The following is a 21,288-nucleotide window of genomic DNA, read 5'->3' on the forward strand; positions in this document are numbered from 1 at the left end:
GCTGTGTTTTTCTACACGAGAGGATCCAGACAAGAAAAAAATAAAATAATAATAAATAAAATAAAAACCGACAAAATAATTCTTAGATCTCTCAGATAGATATAGGGCAGATACTTCAAAACCTTATTCCTAATTATGTACTTTTTTACTGTGTTTTGCCATGTACAAAATGTGCTTTTCAATGACTTTCTATAGGCTATAGCAGTAAAGGCCAAATTAAATGTTTCATCAAATCATTTTGTAATAAAAAACTAAAAAACATTTCTAAATTAAATATCTAAACAATTCTGGCTTAGACTTGCAGGGTGAGGAACATTAAAACCTAACATAAAAATAAAAAAAACTTTATTTAACTAGGCAAGTCAGTTAAGAACAAATTATTATTTACACTGATGGCCTACAGGGGGAACAGTGGGTTACTGCCTTGTTCAGGGTCAGAACATATTTTTTTTACCTTGTCAGCTCGGGGATTCGATCCCGGGAACCTTTCGGTTACTGGCCCAACACTCTAACCACTAGCTGCCCCCATTAAGTTGTAAAATACTGAACTTCCCCCTTTAATTGTACAGCCATTACCATGATGGCAAGTTAGGACAGCATTTAACATTAGAACGACTAAAGCAGTCATTTTGACTGCTCATAATTGAACACATTTTTAGCGTTTTCTTTGTTTTTACATATAGCCTACAGTAACATAAAGTAATGAAAATGCTATAGCTTTATTTGAAATAAAATACAAAATCGTATTCTAATGTTACCCAAGGCCTTCATAAACACAACCAAATTATTATTTTTGCGATAGCATATATGAAATATAGGTCCATTAACTACACTGTTAAGAGTGTTGCAGTCAGAATGACTGCTCATTAGCTTGAAGGGGCGTCCGCAAGGCCCAGCGGTTGAGAGTAGCCTAGTAGGTAACAGCTTGTTTTTAAAACAGTCAAATTTATATAAAACCACACTTTTATGGACTTTATTCATGAATTATATAAAATGCAACATGCAACAATTTCAAAGATTTTACTGAGTTACAGTTCATATGAGGAAATCAGTTAATTGAAATGAATTAATTAGGCCCTAATCTATGGATTTGTGGGCAGGGGGTGCAGTCATGGTGGGCATAGTCCCACGCACTGGGGAGCCTGGCCCTTTTTTTACCCACAAAAGGGCTTTATTACAGACATAAATACTTATTGATATGCCACACCCAGGGATGTAAACATCTGAGCATAACATTTGAGAGAAATAAGCCTTTTGTGAGTATGGAACATTTCTGGGATCTTTTATTTCAGCTCATGAAACATTGGACCAACACTTTACATGTTGCGTTTATATGTTTGCTTTCGCGTAATATTGTCAAACACTCCTGCCACCCAAGTCATAGCCTGTTCTCTCTGCTACCGCATTGCAAGTGGTACCGATGCACCAAGTCTAGAACCAATAGGACCCTGAACAGCTTGTACCCCCAAGCCATAAGTGCTAAGTAGCATTGACTCTTTTTGCACTTACGTTTTTTGACTCATCACATACGCTGCTGCTACTGTTTATTATCTATCCTGTTGCCTAGTTACTTTATTTCTATGTACTTATCTACCTCAATTGACTCGGTACTGGTATCCCGTGTATATAGCCATGTTATCGTTACTCATTGTTAATTTATTATTACTTTTCTTTTTTTCCTCTGTTGGGAAGGGCCCATGAGAATTTCACTGTTAGTCTACACCTGTTGTTTACAAAGCATGTGACAAATAAAATTGGATTTTATTTTTAAAAAATGGTATTACATATATATTTTTTTGACCAATCACAAGTGGGGCACCGCCCCTAACGCCTTCATGTACAGGCCGCCATTTGAGTTCTTCAAACACACAGCCAATAGTAAACCCTCACTCTCCACACAGCCAATAGTAAACCCTCACTCTCCACACAGCCTATAGTAAACCCTCACTCTCCACACAGCCTATAGTAAACCCTCACTTAGAACAACAAGTGGTGCCTAATCGAGGTCCTTCAGAGATAAGAGGTAACAAAGTGCCAAGTGTTGTGTTCCACACTGAGTAAATATGCTAAAAAAAAAAGTGGACTGAGTGTTATTGACAGGTCCTTGACCTGTCCCAGGTTTTCCAGACAGCAAATGTGTGTTGTGAGGAAGTTGTACTGTCAACTTTGCTGTTACTTGGAATAAATGTGCACCAATCAAAAATAAAAATAAGTCTGAAGCCACCATAGTATTGAGAAAGCCCATTTTGTATTTTTTGTGTTTACATATTCTGCTTTAAGTTACCATATTCTGCTTTAAGTTACCATACTGTCCTCCAAATCTGTGAAAATCATTCACAAATGACAAATCATTTCCAACCAGCAAAACTGTAGCCTCAGCCGGTTACTGTTGGTCAACTTACAACCACAAAGGGCCCGAAACTTTCACTGAGTGGACGTCATCACAATAACGGTCTATTGGGTAGCAACTTGCTGGTGTACACGATGCACCCGTTTGCTCGTCCTGCTCTGAAAGCATTAGCTGAGATGCTAATTGAGGAGAAATTAAGGATCAGCTGTGGTCGCCCCAGTGATTGCAGAGGCATTAGAAACACAAAGAGACAGCATGCGTCCAAAATCGCACCCTATTCCCTATATAGTGCACTACTTCTTAACAGGATCCATAGGGTTCTGGTCAAAAGTAGTGTGCTATATAGAGGGAATAGGGTGCCATTTGAGACACCCTAGGAAGCACTCTTGAAAGAGGACTCGGTATAGTAACAACACTGATGCAGGAAAGACAAATGATGGTTTCTACCTTACGCATGTAAATCAGAATTCATAACGAGTGTGGGAATAAAAATAATGATTTCACATTGCCCTGGCTGTTACTGTCTACTGTTCCTGTCTTTCATTAAGAAACAAACCTACTGTATCGTGTATTTGTTATGAAACATTTGGACAGGAAAAAGTGAATGTCTCAACAAACCATCTTACACTGAGTGAACAAAACATTAAGAACAGTTTCCTAATATTGAGTTGTACCCCTCTGCCCCCCTTTTGCCCTCAGAACAGCCTCAATTCGTTGGTGCGTGGACTCTACACGGTGTCAAATATTTCACAGGGATGCTGACCCATGTTGACGTCAACGCTTCCCACTGTTGTGTCAAGTTGGCTGGATGTCCTTGGGTGGTGGACCATTCGTGATACACATGGGAAACTGTTGAGCTTATAAAAACCCAGCAGCGTTGCAGTTCTTGACACAAACCGGTGGCACCTACTACCATAGCCCGTTCAAAGGCACTTAAATATTTAGTCTTGCCCATTCACTCTCTGAATGGCACACAAACACAATCTACAGTGGGGGGAAAAAGTATTTGATCCCCTGCTGAATTTGTACGTTTGCCCACTGGCAAAGAAATGATCAGTCTATAATTTTAATGGTACGTTTATTTGAACAGTGAGAGACAGAATAACGACAAAAATAGAGAAAAACGCATGTAAAAAATGTTATAAATTGATTTGCATTTTAATGAGGGAAATAAGTATTTGACCCCCTCTCAATCAGAAATATTTCTGGCTCCCAGGTGTCTTTTATACAGGTAACGAGCTGAGATTAGGAGCACACTCTTAAAGGGTGTGCTCCTAACCACAGCTTGTTACCTGTATAAAAGACACCTGTCCACAGAAGCAATCAATCAATCAATCAGATTCCAAACTCTCCACCATGGCCAAGACCAAAGAGCTCTCCAAGGATGTCAGGGACAAGATTGTAGACCTACACAAGGCTGGAATGGGCTACAAGACCATCCCCAAGCAGCTTGGTGAGAAGGTGACAACATTTGGTGCGATTATTCGCAAATGGAAGAAACACAAAAGAACTGTCAATATCCCTCGGCCTGGGGCTCCATGCAAGATCTCACCTCGTGGAGTTGCAATGAGCATGAGAACGGGGAGGAATCAGCCCAGAACTACATGGGAGGATCTTGTCAATGATCTCAAGGCAGCTGGGACCATAGTCACCAAGAAAACAAATTGGTAACACACTATGCCGTGAAGGACTGAAATCCTGCAGCGCCTGCAAGGTCCCCCTGCTCAAGAAAACATATACATGCCCGTCTGAAGTTTGCCAATGAACATCTGAATGATTCAGAGGACAACTGGGTGAAAGTGTTGTGGTCAGATGAGACCAAAATGGAGCTCTTTGGCATCAACTCAACTCGCCGTGTTTGGTGGAGGAGGAATGCTGCCTATGACCCCAAGCACACCATCTCCACCGTCAAACATGGAGGTGGAAACATTATGCTTTGGGGGTGTTTTTCAGCTAAGGGGACAGGACAACTTCACCGCATCATTTGACGGGGCCATGTACTGTCAAATCTTGGGTGAGAACCTCCTTCCCTCAGCCAGGGCATTGAAAATGGGTCGTGGATGGGTATTCCAGCATGACAATGACCCAAAACACACGGCCAAAGCAACAAAGGAGTGGCTCAAGAAGAAGCACATTAAGGTCCTGGAGTGGCCTAGCCAGTCTCCAGACCTTAATCCCATAGAAAATCTGTGGAGGGAGCTGAAGGTTCGAGTTGCCAAACGTCAGCCTCGAAACCTTAATGACTTGGAGAAGATTTGCAAAGAGGAGTGGGACAAAATCCCTCCTGAGATGTGTGCAAACTTGGTGGCCAACTACAAGAAACGTCTGATCTCTGTGATTGCCATCAAGGGTTTTGCCACTAAGTACTAAGTCATGTTTTGCAGAGGGGTCAAATACTTATTTCCCTCATTCAAATGCAAATCAATTTATAACATTTTTGACATGCGTTTTTCTGAACTTTTTTGTTGTTATTCTGTCTCTCACTGTTCATATAAACCTACCATTAAAATTATAGATTGATCATTTCTTTGTAAGTGGGCAAACGTACAAAATCAGCAGGGGATCAAATACTTTTTTCCCCCACTGTATGTCTCAAGGCTTAAAAATCCTTCTTTAACCCGTCTTCTCCCCTTCATCTACACTAATTCAATGGATTTAATAAGTGCCATCAATAAGGGATCCTAGCTTTCACCTGGATACACCTGATCAGTCTATGTCATGGAAAGAGCAGGTGTCCTTAATGCTTTGTACACTCAGTGAATATCTATCATACAGACCTGCATTCAAATAGTATGTGTTCTTTCAAATACTTAAGCCGAGTTTGATTGAGTGCAAAGGAACCAATAGAATATCCCATCTGGCACTTTAGGGGAAGAATGAGTAGTTTTGGAAGCTGGGGATGATTAGGTGGCCATGATGATACGAGGGCCATATTAGACATTTATCCAGGACACCGGGGTTAACACCCCTACTCTTACGATAAGTGTCATGGGATCTTTAGTGACCACAGAGAGTCAGGAAACCTGTTTGAACGTCCCATCCGAAAGATGCACCCTACACACTGAAGGGCAATGTCCCCTTCACTGCCCTGGGATATTGGACTCTCCTTAGACCAGAGGAAATAGGGCCCCCTACTGGCCCTCCAGCACCACTTCCAGCTACATTTGGTCCCCCATCCAGTGAACTACTAGGACCGACCTTAGTTTCAGAGTCAAGCAAGCAATGGAATACAAGGTGGTATGCTGCTGGCGGAAGGAAGGAAATATGAGAGGAAGGAAGGAATGATGCATCTTTAAAGTATTTGAACAGAGCCAATAGAGAGTGTTCTAAAGCCATACTGGTGCCCTTTACCCATCTCGATGGTTCCCCCGACGCCGATGAGAGAGGCTGCACTGTGGTAGAGCGGTAGGGGGATGTAGATCACGTCATCTTCAGACCCACCGTAGGCCCAGAACCCTGCTGCAGCCTTCAGGGACTGGAGGTGTGTGATAACCGCAGCCTTAGGCAGACCTGCAACAACACCGACACAACCGATCAACCAACATTACGACAACCACGGGAGAATGCTATTCACACACACGTTTTCACATAAGGCTCATCACTCTTAGCCCCTCTTTACTGTCTTATTGTAGGTGTAGGGTGAAGTTGCTGCTAGACACTGATCTTGGGTCAGTTTAGTATTTTCCCCTCTAATAGTTACGGTTTGCATTGGGGGAAGGGAAGCTGATCCTACAGCTGTACGTAGGGGAAACTTCACCCCGGTGTGTGGTGGCTGTTCACCGACAAAATGGCTCCTGTGTGCAACATATTTCAATATGAAAGCGGAGTCTGATCCTCCTCTTGGGAACATGCCATAACATAGACAAATCAAATAAACGCCTACACGTCATAAAAATACCTACCCCAACTTATTTGATTTCTAAATGTCATGCAGACTGCAATATCCCTATCCAACTTTGAAAATGTCTCTTATAATAATAATAATTGCAGAGCGACTGTATTATTAACCACATCCTATCTGAATTGACCTTGTAGAGATGGCCACGATGAAAGGACATGGGAGTAAATCAATACAACACATTATATAAAAAGTGAACAGAGGTCCGATATCACTATCGTTCCACTGTGGTACAGGATGGTCAGATATCACTGCATCGTTCCACTGTGGTACAGGATGGTCAGATATCATTGCATCGTTCCACTGTGGTACAGGATGGTCAGATATCATTGCATCGTTCCACTGTGGTACAGGATGGTCAGATATCACTGTATCGTTCCACTGTGGTACAGGATGGTCAGATATCATTGCATCGTTCCACTGTGGTACAGGATGGTCAGATATCATTGCATCGTTCCACTGTGGTACAGGATGGTCAGATATCACTGCATCGTTCCACTGTGGTACAGGATGGTCAGATATCACTGTATCGTTCCACTGTGGTACAGGATGGTCAGATATCATTGCATCGTTCCACTGTGGTACAGGATGGTCAGATATCATTGCATCGTTCCACTGTGGTACAGGATGGTCAGATATCATTGCATCGTTCCACTGTGGTACAGGATGGTGGTATGTTGACCTTCAATGTCTACATTCAGACATATGAACCAAAAGATGTTCAACCCATTCAAAGTTAAGAGTGGTGTGTTCTACAGTCAAGAACGAACGGCTCCACTAAAACACAACATTAGCAACATGATGTTCTTTCAGGTACACCTGTTGATTCATATTTCTGTCAGGGAAAGTTCCATGAACAACAGGAAATAAATCATTATTTTATTCAAACATGAAAAGGACCTGGCTTTAGCCCTTAATCCCACTTCTATTCCCATCTTGTATAATAATAATAATAATAATAATAATAATCTCTTCGCCCCAAACACACCCTATTCCCTATATAGTGCACTACTTGACTTTAACCCTATGGGCCCAGGTCAAAAGTAATGCACTATAAAGGGAATAGGATACCATTTGGGACACACTCCATGTCATTATTGACCTAGCCAAACTAATTCAAATTGTATTATTTACAGGGACCCCCCCCCCATCTAAACCCCGTGTTAGTTGAGTCTTACTAACCAGGTTATCATCCAACCTTTTTATGCGAGTAAAGTACATGTTGGATAAAAAAAATTTTTAAAGTCACGACAGGCCTGATGGAAACAGAAAATATGTAAGTAAACTTTCCAAATGTCAACATAATAAAATACGCTAGACAAGGTGGGATCTTTTTGGGTCTATAAAATATATTATGCGAGAAATGGCGGTAGAAACGCTTTTATGCGCAAGTATTGATATAATAACCATAATATCGAAGCACACTTGGGAGTCATGCAATGATATGTTGTGTGGTCGTCCCACTACGACTTGGGAAACCATGCAGTTTATTAGGCTACAGATTAAATACATGATGATGAACTTAACAGGGTGATCAAAGTGCACCGTGATGAACATGATGCTCCTTTCCAATAAATATCAAAGGTCTAATTCTGGTGACATGATGATCGATGCTTGACTGTCGTTTGATAAATAATCTTGCTTTTTTGTCCATAATAATCTCATCATAAAGGCTATAGCCACCCTGTATCTGTGAGCTGTTGGCTAGAGAGCATGCGTCAAGACATTAGTGGGCACATTCGCTATATAACGCAACATTTTTAGTGACAAAACAATCAGTAGAATTAAAAATGTTATCGAAACCCAGCTATTCTGTATTTTTATTCGGTACATTGGAATTTAACCACAAGTAATTTTTATGTCCAATACGTCATCAAGCACAGCCATTTGAGTCAATTTGATGGAAACGCATATCTGAATAGGAAAATACACATTATTATTATTTATATTTCACCCCAATTTCGTGGTATCCAATTGGTAGTTACAGTCTTGTCTCATCGCTGGGAGAGGCGAAGGTCGAGAGAGGCGAAGGTCAAGAGCCACGCGTCCTCCGAAACACAACCCAACCAAGCCGCACTGCTTCTTGACACAATGCCCACTTAACCTGGAAGCCAGCCGCACAAATGTCTCAGAGGAAACACTGTACACCTGGCGACCGTGTCAGCGTGCACTGCGCCCGGCCCGCCACAGGAGTTGCTAGTGCGCGATGGGACAAGGACATCCCTGCCGGTCAAACCCTCCCTAACATAGACGACGGACGACGCTGGGCCAATTGCGCGCCGCCCCATGGGCCTCCTGGTCGCGGCCGGCTGCGACAGAGCCTGGACTCAAACCCAGAATCTCTAGTGGCACAGCCTTAGACCACTGCGCCATTCGGGAGACCAATACGCATATTATATTTATGTTGATTTTTTAATCTTCGCATGAAAATCTGTCGCCAATTGGATGGAAACCTGACTGAGAAACAAATTCAGTCACGAGAGTTTAGTCTGACCTCCCTCAAGGACAATCAGCTTGTTTAGCAGGGGTGAAAGAGATGGTTTCCCACCAAAAAACTAAAACAACGCAACATAGTGATGATTTAGGGTGATGTTATACTAACAATCCCGTACTTACTAATGGGCCTCCTCAGAGGAAAACACTCATTAAGTGCTAACTAATGAGTCATTCATTTAATTAAAATGCAACTAATAAGTGATTAACATGCAACTAAATAGAAATTAAAGGGGAAGTTCAGAATTGAACTTGAAGGTGATTTGGCCCCCATCACTTCCATTGACTGTTTGCTAGTGGTGGCTAAAGATAGCTGAAGTTTGTAGTGGCTGTTTAGAAAACCAAACTATGGTTTACAGTTTCTCCTGGCCCATATAGACTACCTTCAAGTTGAGGAACCATCAAACGTCAAGTTGTAAAATCGTGAACTTCCCCTTTAACGTATAACTAAATGACAAATGAACATGTACTAGACTCACCAGTGGTCCCTGAGGTGAAGATGTAGAGGGTGGCGGCCTTGAGGGAGGTGGCAGCCCTCAGGGCAGGCGGGGTGGGCTTGTCCGACGCCTGGTCCATCTTATCTAGCAGTGTCTGGACCTCCGTGTGGCTGCTCTCGTTCTTCATGACCCACACCGAGATGCTGTCCTCCAGGAAACTGGGCAAGATGTCCTCCAAAGAGTCCAACAGGTCTGAGAGGAATAATAGTAAGTGAATGAGTTATTGAATAGGGTGAATCACTCAATAATTGCCTTGTCCAGGAAAGACAGCCCAAATGGATCTGGGACTAGGTTAAATAAATGTAAGGGTTTGCTTCTGGACACTAATGCTGTACCATTATGTTCAACGCATATTGTCAAGTGTTTGCATGTTTCCTCCATTGACATCAATCCGTTATCCTGTGTGTGAAATGCATGACAATCTCAAATGAGGATTGTATACTGTCAAAGTATGTTAAATTACATATTGTCACTGATGATGGTAGCTGTAGCTGTTGAGGAGCCTTTTGGTCCTAGACTTGGTGCTCCGGTACCGCTTGCCATGCGGTAGCAGAGAAAACAGTCTATAACTTAACTCCAGGGTTGTTAGTTCAATTCCCAAAGGGGGGGGGACCAGTACAAAAAAAAACAAAAAAACATACTCACTACTGTAAGTTGTCCTGGATAAGAGCTTCTACAAAAAAAAATGTTAGTTGTCTATGATGAAGACATTAATTGCTGATCATACAAAGTGTATGGGCCATTTAGAATTATAGCATAAATGGTAATAGCATTATGAACCAGACTGCTTTACACATGGTTTGATGAGACCATATAGTCCTGGACTAAAAGTATTGCTCAACTGAGAATCTCCGAGTGCTTTTTGGTCCATGACTTTGTGTGTCTGGGAAAACCAGACCATAATGTATAGGAATACAATTTACATTGACTGTGCATTTGACCTAGTCACCTTAATAAGCTTCATCCTTGGTAACATGGCCATATGGACTTAACAAGCTTACTCATGTTGATATGTCTCGTTGTCAACGACTGTGTGTAGGCAAAAATTCGTAACACCAATAGGACTTCGTAGAATTCAGTGGGAGTATACACAAGCACATTTGTTAGAGCATCCCCGTTTCACAACACTGTTTCAGCTCGTAAGGCTTCTGGAAAGAATGACAGCTGTCGGTCAAAACATATCCGGTGTGGGCTACAACTAGGGGAACAATGTTTTTCCATTAAATGTCTTTGGACACATTTAATTTTAAAAAATATATATCTAAAAAAAAAACACAATACGGCGGTCGTGTGGTAGGCTAATAACAGTTATTATCTAATTATTATGTCACACTACCGATTGGCCGACAACAACCTACGCGACATTGATGAACTGATAAGTAGACTATATTAAACGTTTACCTGCACCAACAACAAGAGTCTTGGCCCCACAGCAGTTGAAACAATGTAGCAACGATCTGGACTTAATGTTTGTGTTAAGAAAAGCCACTGAACATCCGAGTTTGATCAATCCGAACCAAACACAGATGAAGTCGGGCTCATTGTTCATCAGAAGAGCAACGGAGTCCCCTTTCTTCAACGTGCCCTGCTCGAGGAAGACATTCGCCAATTTGTTGCTCCGCTCGTTAATGTCTTGATAGGTGTACGTTATTCCCTCATATATAAGGAAAGGTTTTGTGGGAATTCGCTCTGCCTGTTGGACGAATCTGTCAATGATAGTGACAACATTTGAAGTAATTTTGAATATCTCCAGACGTGCGCCGTATCGGATGACTTTCATTAAATAAAAAACATCTTTCCAAAAGTAAGGGAAACACAGTTTCTGTACAACGTGCAGGGAGAAAATACCAGCCACTAGAGCTGTCACCCATCCCAACGAGAAAAACATCGCGCCAGTTCCAAACCAATTCCTTAGAAAATTCTAGAATAAGACAATGTTAGAGACGCCGTGGATGTCACTGTCCCGAGCAATGCATTGTAACAAAATGATGTAAAGGAGAGCCGCGAATTCAGTTCAAGTCTTAGCTGGCTCTCTGAACTTATGAAACGCACATGGAACCATGTGACTCTTGTTGTACAACCGCTAAAGGGGAGTGTCCTTACAAGAGCACGTTTCGCTCCAGTCTGACAGGTTGTAGCAAAATGTGTAAAGACCTAAGTCAACATTCTTGCCGTTGTTCAAGAATATCAACCACGCCCAGGATATAGAGTTGTAAAACCGAGATAGGTCCATAGAGATAGATAGAGGACTCATCTTTTGTATCTGTGCCCATTATAGCGTCTGTGACAGCATGGGCAGGGCCATTGAGGCTATCTCCATTTTAAAGTAGTCACTGTTGTTCTTCACAATTGGCTGATCCCTCCAATGACCCGGTTGGACATGACTCCAAGTGCGTCAGCAGGAAGGATAAGGCCAATGAAGTTAGAAGTCACACCAAGTTGACTACATTAAAATGGTGGAAACCCTCAATGGCGCTGTCCATGCTAATACAGGCCTTTTGGCCCCAACATGGATAGGTCAAGCTGTTCTTTTGACACCTATTGCTACCCTACCTGTCCTAAAGTGCCAGGAGGACATTGTTTCAGGCCAGGGACAGTAGGCTATACCTCACTCAGAATTAATATTGTGAAATCTTTTATTCACAATTTAATTTGCAGAAACTGTCAGTTTAATTTTAAAAGTACAATGCAGCTGTTTTTTTTTATTTATTTCAATTTAAAATTATTTCTGGGTAACAATTAAGTACTTTACGGTGATTATTTTTGACCATTTTAATTGAAAACAAACACAAATAATTTTTTTTAGCAAAGAGGAATTTCTCAAGCAAAAATTTAGCTAGGACTATCTGGGAGTGGACTGAGCGGAAACCACTCTTTTCAAACAGCTCTTACACTGAAAGGGCATTATCATAATTTTCACCATTTCACAGTATTATTCCAACCTCATAGCGTGGAAATATATATAAAACACAGGAAAATCTAGATTTTGATTGCACTAGGCCTTTAACAATAATCTTTCTGAATGTAACAACATTCTTCTGGATATCATAAGGTGAATGCACCAATTTGTAAGTCGCTCTGGATAAGAGCGTCTGCTAAATGACTTAAATGTAAAATGTAAATGTTAATGTAACATCATCATCTTTGCCACAGATAACACTGCCAGAGCTACTTTTCAACCTTCTGCGTAGTTTACAAGGATTGGTTTAAACGAGGCCTTTTGTTTCAGCAACCAACACATGTGCTTGTGACGATACTTAATTTGCAATTGATGCAATAATTCCAGCTATTTATGCTACTCTTCCCAGTCGGCAGTCTGAAATTGAATTTACTGGCTTACAGAATTAAAAACACAGACACTGACTGTTTGAAAAAGTTTTAGGTCACTGACTGACTGACCCTAATATGCCCTAGACGGTCATTCAGTGCCCTGAACCTTTGGACCTTGTATGGATGTAAGCCTACGTATGTCTGTGACAATGCTCTACCACGAACCAACGTTTTCTTGAATTATTACCTAGACACCAGTGTTTATTTATTGTAACTTTTTAGTAGGCTACAAGGAACATTCGTATAAAGGCATCAATGGACTATGGATGGGGTCAGAATTATTCTCAGTTCATATGACCCTTTTGGTCCTCTCAAAACAGTCATTAGGATTCTGCTAAAGAGATGGTACCCCTCCCTGGAGGAAGGTCTCTGGGTCTATATCTATCCAGGAAGTCCTATAGAGAGTCAGGAAGTCCTATAGAGAGCCAGGAAGTCCTATAGAGGGCCGGGAAGTCCTATAGAGGGTCAGGACACCTCTTTTACAAGAAAGACCTGTCTCGTGTCCTGAGAAACTTCACTTTTCATTATTCCAACACGAGGGCTTTGTCAAGAACCACAGAGATAAGCAGTTTTGGGTTACCTCACTTCTATTTAGGCAAAACCCCACTGGGCCCAGGCAAGAATTGTTGATTGTCAAGGTGTGTTATTCTGTCAGTGAGAACTAGAACATTCTAGTAGTGTCCTTCCAATTCAAAGTCATTCAGTGATTCATGTCATCTGGGAACCTAGCGAATGTTAATTTTGGAGTCAACTATCACTGTAACTGTCAGTTGCTTTGAATAAAGCGTTTAATGGATCACATTGTGAAGTTAAGAGTGCTGGGCCAGTAACCAAAAGGTTGCTGGTTCGAATCCCTGCGCAAACTAGGTGAACAATCTTTTGATGTGCCCTTGAGCAAGGCACTTAATCCTAATTGCTCCTATAAATCACTCAAGATAAGAGTGTCTGTAAAATGTCATCTCTTGGTTTTACTCATCGGGTTAGAGTATGTATAGTTTGAAGCAATGGCCAAGCCCACCTGAGGAACCAGTAAAAGAGGTCAGAGAATAAAAGGTTGTTTGCCTTTCTCTGAATGAAACAGCAGTTTTCTCAGGCAATGTCTTCGCTTGAAGGTTCTTGAAACTCACAATCACTATAGAAACATAACATTTAAAAAAAATATATATATATTACTCATACTAGGGCTTATGACAAAAGCGCATTGTAAAAAACACTGTTAATGCACAATACCCCTCATGTCTTTGGATATGTCAGTGTCAAAAGAAGAAATACTCTGCAACTGGACTTCCAAACAGATTCTCTTGTACTATAGCAGCACCACCTGGTGAAACAGATTCTCTTGTATTATAGCAGCACCGCCTGGTGAAACAGATTCTCTTGTAAAATAGCAGCACCACCTGGTGAAACAGATTCTCTTGTATTATAGCAGCACCGCCTGGTGAAACAGATTATCTTGTAAAATAGCAGCATCACCTGGTGAAACAGATTCTCTTGTACTATAGCAGCACCACCTGGTGAAACAGATTCTATTGTATTATAGCAGCACCACCTGGTGAAACAGATTCTCTTGTACTATAGCAGCACCACCTGGTGAAACAGATTATCTTGTACTATAGCAGCACCACCTGGTGAAACATATTATCTTGTACCAGAGCAGCACCAACTGGTGAAACATATTATCTCCTACTATAGCAGCACCACCTGGTGAAACATATTATCTCATACTATAGCAGCACCATCTGGTGAAACAGATTATGTTTTACTATAGCAGCGCCACCTGGTGAAACAGATTATCTTGTAATATAGCAGCACCATCTGGTGAAACAGATTCTCTTGTATTATAGCAGCACCACCCGGTGAAACAGATTATCTTGTAATATAGCAGCGCCATCTAGTGAAACGGATTATCTTGTACTATGGCAGCAGCACCTGGTGAAACAGATTATCTTGTACTATAGCAGCGCCACCTGGTGAAACAGATTCTCTTGTACTATAGAAGCACCACAAGGTGAAACATATTATCTTGTAATTTATCAGCACCACCTGGTGAAACAGATTATCTTGTACTATAGCAGCACCACCTGGTGAAACATATTATATTGTACTATAGCAGCACCACCTGGTGAAACAGATTCTCTTGTAAATTAGCAGCGCCACCTGGTGAAACAGATTCTCTTGTATTATAGCAGCACCACCTGGTGAAACAGATTATCTCGTAATAATGCAGCACCATCTGGTGAAACAGATTCTCTTGTACTATAGCAGCACCACCTGGTGAAACAGATTATCTCGTAATAAAGCAGCACCATCTGGTGAAACAGATTCTCTTGTACTATAGCAGCACCACCTGGTGAAACAGATTATCTTGTAATATAGCAGCACCACCTGGTGAAACAGATTATCTTGTACTAGAGCAGCGCCACCTGGTGAAACAGATTCTCTTGTACTTTAGCAGCACCATCTGGTGAAACAGATTCTCTTGTACTATAGCAGCACCACCTGGTGAAACAGATTATCTTGTACTATAGCAGCACCACCTGGTGAAACAGATTATCTTGTAATATAGCAGCCTGCCATCTCTACACCATCACTGTCCATATCAGGCTTTTAGCCTGCCATCTCTAACACTATCACTGTCCATATCAGGCTTTTAGCCTGCCATCTCTACACCATCACTGTCCATATCAGGCTTTTAGCCTACCATCTCTACACCATCACCGTCCATATCAGGCTTTTAGCCTGCCATCTCTACACCATCACCGTCCATATCAGGCTTTTAGCCTACCATCTCTACACCATCACTGTCCATATCAGGCTTTTAGCCTGCCATCTCTACACCATCACTGTCCATATCAGGCTTTTAGCCTGCCATCTCTACACCATCACCGTCCATATCAGGCTTTTAGCCTGCCATCTCTACACCATCACTGTCCATATCAGGCTGTTTTCCTCTGCTTTGCTCATTGAAACTACAATGTCAACATCCCCACTTCTAAGTGCTTGTTTAGCCAGTCCATCAACTGCCTCATTCCCCTCCACCCCCACATGGGCTGGGACCCAAGTAAATGTTATCTGTATACCCATCTGTCTCATCCTTCCATGGGTTTGTAGCACCTCATAAAGCAGGTCTTGTCTGCTACGTGAGCTAAATGACTGGAGACTCATTAACACTGCACATGAATCAGAGCAAATAACTACTCTGTCTGGCTTGACTTCCTCTACCCACTGCAAGGCCAACAGTATGTCCATCAGCTCCACCGTATATACAGCCAGATGATCTGTAATACGTTTCCTGACTCTCACCCCACATTCCTGCACTACAAATGCTGACCCAGTACGTCTTGTCCTTTGATTTTTTTTAACCATCTGTGTAAATGGCCACAAAATCCTGATACACAGTATCCAGACGTCTCTTAAACAAATGAAATGGTTCAACACCCTCCCTATCTTTCTGTAGTCTCTACAACTCTTCTAGATTAAAACTACTGGAGGCAGGAGTAGCCATGGTGGATTTTCCACTGCTACTCAAATTTTCAAAATGCCTACAAGCCCCACCCCCCCCGTACTCCCTTCGCATATCTGATCATCACTCCATTTTGCCCCTCCCTTCCTATAAGCAGAAACTCAAACAGGAAGTACCCGCGCTAAGGTCTATTCAACGCTGGTCTGACCAATCAGAATCCCTGCTTCAAGATTGTTTTGATCACGCGGACTGGGATATGGTCCCGGTAGCCTCTGAGAAAAACATTGACGAATACACGGATACGGTGACTGAGTTAATCAAGAAGTGTATAGGAGATGTTGTATCCACTGTGACTATTAAAACCTACCCAAACCAGAAACCGTGGATAGATGGCAGCATTCGCGTAAAACTGAAAGCGCGAACCATCGCATTTAACCATGGCAAGGTGACTGGGAATATGGCCTAATATAAACAGTGTAGTTATTCCCTCTGTAAGGCAATCAAAAAGGCAAAACGTCAGTAAAGAGACAAAGGGGAGTCGCAATTCAACGGCTCAGATAAGAGACGTGTGTGGCAGGGTCTACAGACAATCACGGACTACATCGCGGACACTGACGTCTGCCCTATCACATCTGGATAAGAGGAATACCTATGTAAGAATGCTGTTCATTGACTACAGCTCAGAATTCAACACCATAGTACTCTCCAAACTCATCATTAAGCTCGGGGCCCTGGGTCTGAAACCCGCCGTGTGCAACTGGGTCTTGGACTTCCTGACGGGCCGCCCCCAGGTGGTGAATTGGAGGAAACCACATCCACTTCGCTGATCCTCAACACAGGGGCCCCATAAGGGTGCGTGCTCAGCCCCATCCTGTACTCCCTGTTCACCCATGACTGCGTGGCAACACACGCCTCCAACTCAATCATCAAGTTTGCAGACAACACAACAGTAGTAGGCCTGATTACCAACAATGACGAGACCGCCTACAGGGAGGAGGTGAGGGCCCTGGGAGAGTGGTGCCAGGAAAATAACCTCTCACTCAACAAAACAAAAGAAGCTGATCTTGGACTTCAGGAAACAGCAGAGGGAGTACGTCCCTATCCACATCGAAGGGACCACAGTGGAGGTGGAAAGCTTCAAGTTCAAGTTCCTCAGTGTACACATCACTGACGATCTGAAATGGTCCACCCACACAGACAGTGTGGTGAAGAAGTCAACCTGAGGAGGCTGAATACATTCGGCTTGGCCTCTAAACCCCTCACAAACTTTTAAAGATGCACAATTGAGAGCATTCTGTCGGGCTGTATCACCGCCTGGTAAGGCATCTGCACCGCCCGCAATCGCAGGGCTCTCCAGAGGGTGGTGCGGTCTGCACAACGCATCACCGGGGGCAAACTATCTGTCCTCCAGGACACCTACATCACCCAATGTCACAGGAAGGCCAAAAAGATCATCAAGGACATCAACCACCCGAGCCACTGCCTGTTCACCCCACTATCATCCAGAAGGCGAGGTCAGTACAGGTGCATCAAAGCTGGGACCGAGAGACTGAATAACAGCTTCTATCTTAAGGCCATCAGACTGTTAAACAGCCATCACTAGCCGGCTACCACCCGGTTACTCAACCCTGCACCTTAGAGGCTGCTGCCCTCTATACATAGACTTGGAATAATGGAACACTAGTCACTTTAATAACGTTTACATACTGCTTTACTCATCTCATATGTACATATATACTGTATTCTATTCTACTGTATTTTAGTCAATGCCACTCTGACATTGCTTTATCTAATATTTATATATATTACTTAATTCCAGAATTTTACTTTTAGATTTGTGTGTATTGTATTGTTGTGAATCGTTTTTAGATACTACTGCACTACTGCGGCAGGTAGCCTAGTGGTTAGAGCGTTGAGCCAGTAACGGAAAGGTTTTTATTTTTATTTATTTTATATATTTCACCTTTATTTAACCAGGTAGGCCAGTTGAGAACAAGTTCTCATTTACAACTGCGACCTGGCCAAGACAGAGCAAAGCAGTGCGACACAAACACAGAGTTACACATGGGACAAACAAACGTACAGTCAATAACACAATAGAAAAGTCTTCTCCGACAGGTTGCTAGATCGAATCCCTGAGCTGACTAGGTAAAAATCTGTTGTTTTGAACAAGGCAGTTAACCCACTGTTCCCTGGTAGTTCGTCATTGTAAATAAGAATTTGTTCTTAACTGACTTGCCTAGTTAAATAAAGGTTAAATAAAACAGATACTACTGCACTGTTGGAGCTAGGAACCCAAGCATTTTGCTACACCTTCAATAACATCTGCTAAGTATGTGACCAATAACATTTGATTTGAATATCAGGTGCCACCTACTGCTGCTGTGCCCTTAAGCAAGGCACTTGACCCATAATCTGATCCAGGGGGAAACAAACCACACATACCTTCATAAAATAAATGAAGTTGTATTGGTATTAGTTTTGTAAAATACATGAAATCCTGCAAGTCACTGCCATGATTATGAAACTGTAATTTAACAATTATTGAACTCCAAAAATATTCTGAAATTTGTCCTGTGTTTTAATGGTAAGCTTATGGTTGATAACTTGTATAGTGAAGTGAACTTTGGTTCTGTAATTTCCTGCACCACAGACAGATGGCATGGTTGCATGCTTGTTAACATTTCAGCATTGACACCTTATGGTTCCCAGTAAAATACGGGAAATTCAAAATTTTGTCATTTATTAAGATCACAAAGCTAAACTTGACCTTTGCCCTAAAAAGGTTTTCCGTCTGCCCCTGAATTAAAAGAGAGTAAGTGTTGAACAAGTGCCTGACAGAAAATCACACTCTACTTACTAGTTAAAAGTCGATAACTCAGTTTTACACGACTCGTCAAATCTTATCCCACTGAGGTGTGGTCTTAATTTTTATTTCAGCATATAGAATGATTTATAAAGCATTTATAAGCATATAGAAACATTTATAAGAATTTACAAAGGGTTATTCATTAAAGTTATTATACAGTATCACCCAACAAAGAACCTCTCCACTCCAGACTGCTCTTGTTGTTTTGTAGTGGACCGTTAACCCTTTTGATGAATGGAAACCCATATTTGATTTGTTGATCATGACATTTTTTGAAAGCAACAATCAGGAGGTTACATTGGTTTGGAAAAATAAATGGAGAAATAGTTCTCCATGTGTCATTGATGGAAGAATGTATTTTACCACGTCAACATATTCCTCAATGGGATATCGTAATCCACTCAAAAAATTATTAAAATGTAATTTTTGTGAGGCCAACGCCAAACTAAATCAAATCAAACTTTATTTGTATAGACTTTACCGTGAAATGCTTACTTACAAGCCCTTAACCAACAATGCAGCTCAAGAAGAAGAAAATATTTACCATATAGGCTAAAATAAAAAGTAATGATAAAAAGTAAGCACAATAAGAATAACAATAACGAGGCTATATACAGGGGGTACCGGTACTGAGTCAGTGTGCAGGGGTACAGGTTAGTAACGAGGATATATACAGGGGGTACCGGTACTGAGTCAGTGTGCAGGGGTACAGGTTAGTAACGAGGCTATATACATGGGGTACCGGTACTGAGTCAGTGTGCAGGGGTACAGGTTAGTAACGAGGATATATACAGGGGGTACCGGTACTGAGTCAGTGTGCAGGGGTACAGGTTAGTAACGAGGATATATACAGGGGGTACCGGTACTGAGTCAGTGTGCAGGGGTACAGGTTAGTAACGAGGCTATATACAGGGGTACAGGTACCAAGTCAGTGTGCAGGGGTACAGGTTAGTAACGAGGCTATATACAGGGGGTACCGGTACTGAGTCAGTGTGCAGGGGTACAGGTTAGTAACGAGGCTATATACAGGGGGTACCGGTACTGAGTCAGTGTGCAGGGGTACAGGTTAGTAACGAGGATATATACAGGGGGTACCGGTACTGAGTCAGTGTGCAGGGGTACAGGTTAGTAACGAGGATATATACAGGGGGTACCGGTACTGAGTCAGTGTGCAGGGGTACAGGTTAGTAACGAGGCTATATACAGGGGTACCGGTACTGAGTCAGTGTGCAGGGATACAGGTTAGTAACGAGGCTATATACAGGGGTACCGGTACTGAGTCAGTGTGCAGGGATACAGGTTAGTAACGAGGCTATATACAGGGGGTACCGGTACTGAGTCAGTGTGCAGGGGTACAGGTTAGTAACGAGGATATATACAGGGGGTACCGGTACTGAGTCAGTGTGCAGGGGTACAGGTTAGTAACGAGGCTATATACAGGGGTACCGGTACTGAGTCAGTGTGCAGGGATACAGGTTAGTAACGAGGCTATATACAGGGGTACCGGTACTGAGTCAGTGTGCAGGGATACAGGTTAGTAACGAGGCTGTATACAGGGGGTACCGGTACTGAGTCAGTGTGCAGGGGTACAGGTTAGTAACGAGGATATATACAGGGGGTACCGGTACTGAGTCAGTGTGCAGGGGTACAGGTTAGTAACGAGGCTATATACAGGGGGTACCGGTACTGAGTCAGTGTGCAGGGGTACAGGTTAGTAACGAGGATATATACAGGGGGTACCGGTACTGAGTCAGTGTGCAGGGGTACAGGTTAGTAACAAGGCTATATACAGGGGGTACCGGTACTGAGTCAGTGTGCAGGGGTACAGGTTAGTAACGAGGATATATACAGGGGGTACCGGTACTGAGTCAGTGTGCAGGGGTACAGGTTAGTAACGAGGCTATATACAGGGGGTACCGGTACTGAGTCAGTGTGCAGGGGTACAGGTTAGTAACGAGGCTATATACAGGGGGTACCGGTACTGAGTCAGTGTGCAGGGGTACAGGTTAGTAACGAGGCTATATACAGGGGGTACCGGTACTGAGTCAGTGTGCAGGGGTACAGGTTAGTAACGAGGCTATATACAGGGGTACAGGTACCAAGTCAGTGTGCAGGGGTACAGGTTAGTAACGAGGCTATATACAGGGGGTACCGGTACTGAGTCAGTGTGCAGGGGTACAGGTTAGTAACGAGGCTATATACAGGGGGTACCGGTACTGAGTCAGTGTGCAGGGGTACAGGTTAGTAACGAGGCTATATACAGGGGTACCGGTACTGAGTCAGTGTGCAGGGATACAGGTTAGTAACAAGGCTATATACAGGGGGCACCGGTACTGAGTCAGTGTGCAGGGGTACAGGTTAGTAACGAGGCTATATACAGGGGGCACC

General features: G+C 42.6%; 1 protein-coding gene across 2 annotated transcripts in view; it reads right to left on the reverse strand.

Annotated features, from left to right (window-relative positions):
- slc27a6 (solute carrier family 27 member 6) overlaps positions 1 to 11,296 on the reverse strand; it is a 38,470-nt gene extending 27,174 nt beyond the window's left edge. Inside the window, exons 1-3 of one of the 2 annotated variants that reach the window (XM_029710477.1) lie at positions 10,640 to 11,296; positions 9,221 to 9,430; positions 5,702 to 5,860 (exon numbers count right to left, since the gene is read on the reverse strand). In XM_029710477.1, coding sequence (XP_029566337.1) covers positions 5,702 to 5,860; positions 9,221 to 9,430; positions 10,640 to 11,126 — 856 coding nt within the window. In that variant the 5' untranslated portion in view covers positions 11,127 to 11,296. The remainder of the gene's footprint in view (positions 1 to 5,701; positions 5,861 to 9,220; positions 9,431 to 10,639) is intronic. The other variant, XM_029710478.1, reaches the window with a different exon arrangement.
- Between the last annotated feature and the right edge of the window lie 9,992 nt (positions 11,297 to 21,288).

Source organism: Salmo trutta, chromosome 23 (assembly GCF_901001165.1).
Source record: "Salmo trutta chromosome 23, fSalTru1.1, whole genome shotgun sequence".
Taxonomy (NCBI): Eukaryota; Metazoa; Chordata; class Actinopteri; order Salmoniformes; family Salmonidae; genus Salmo; species Salmo trutta.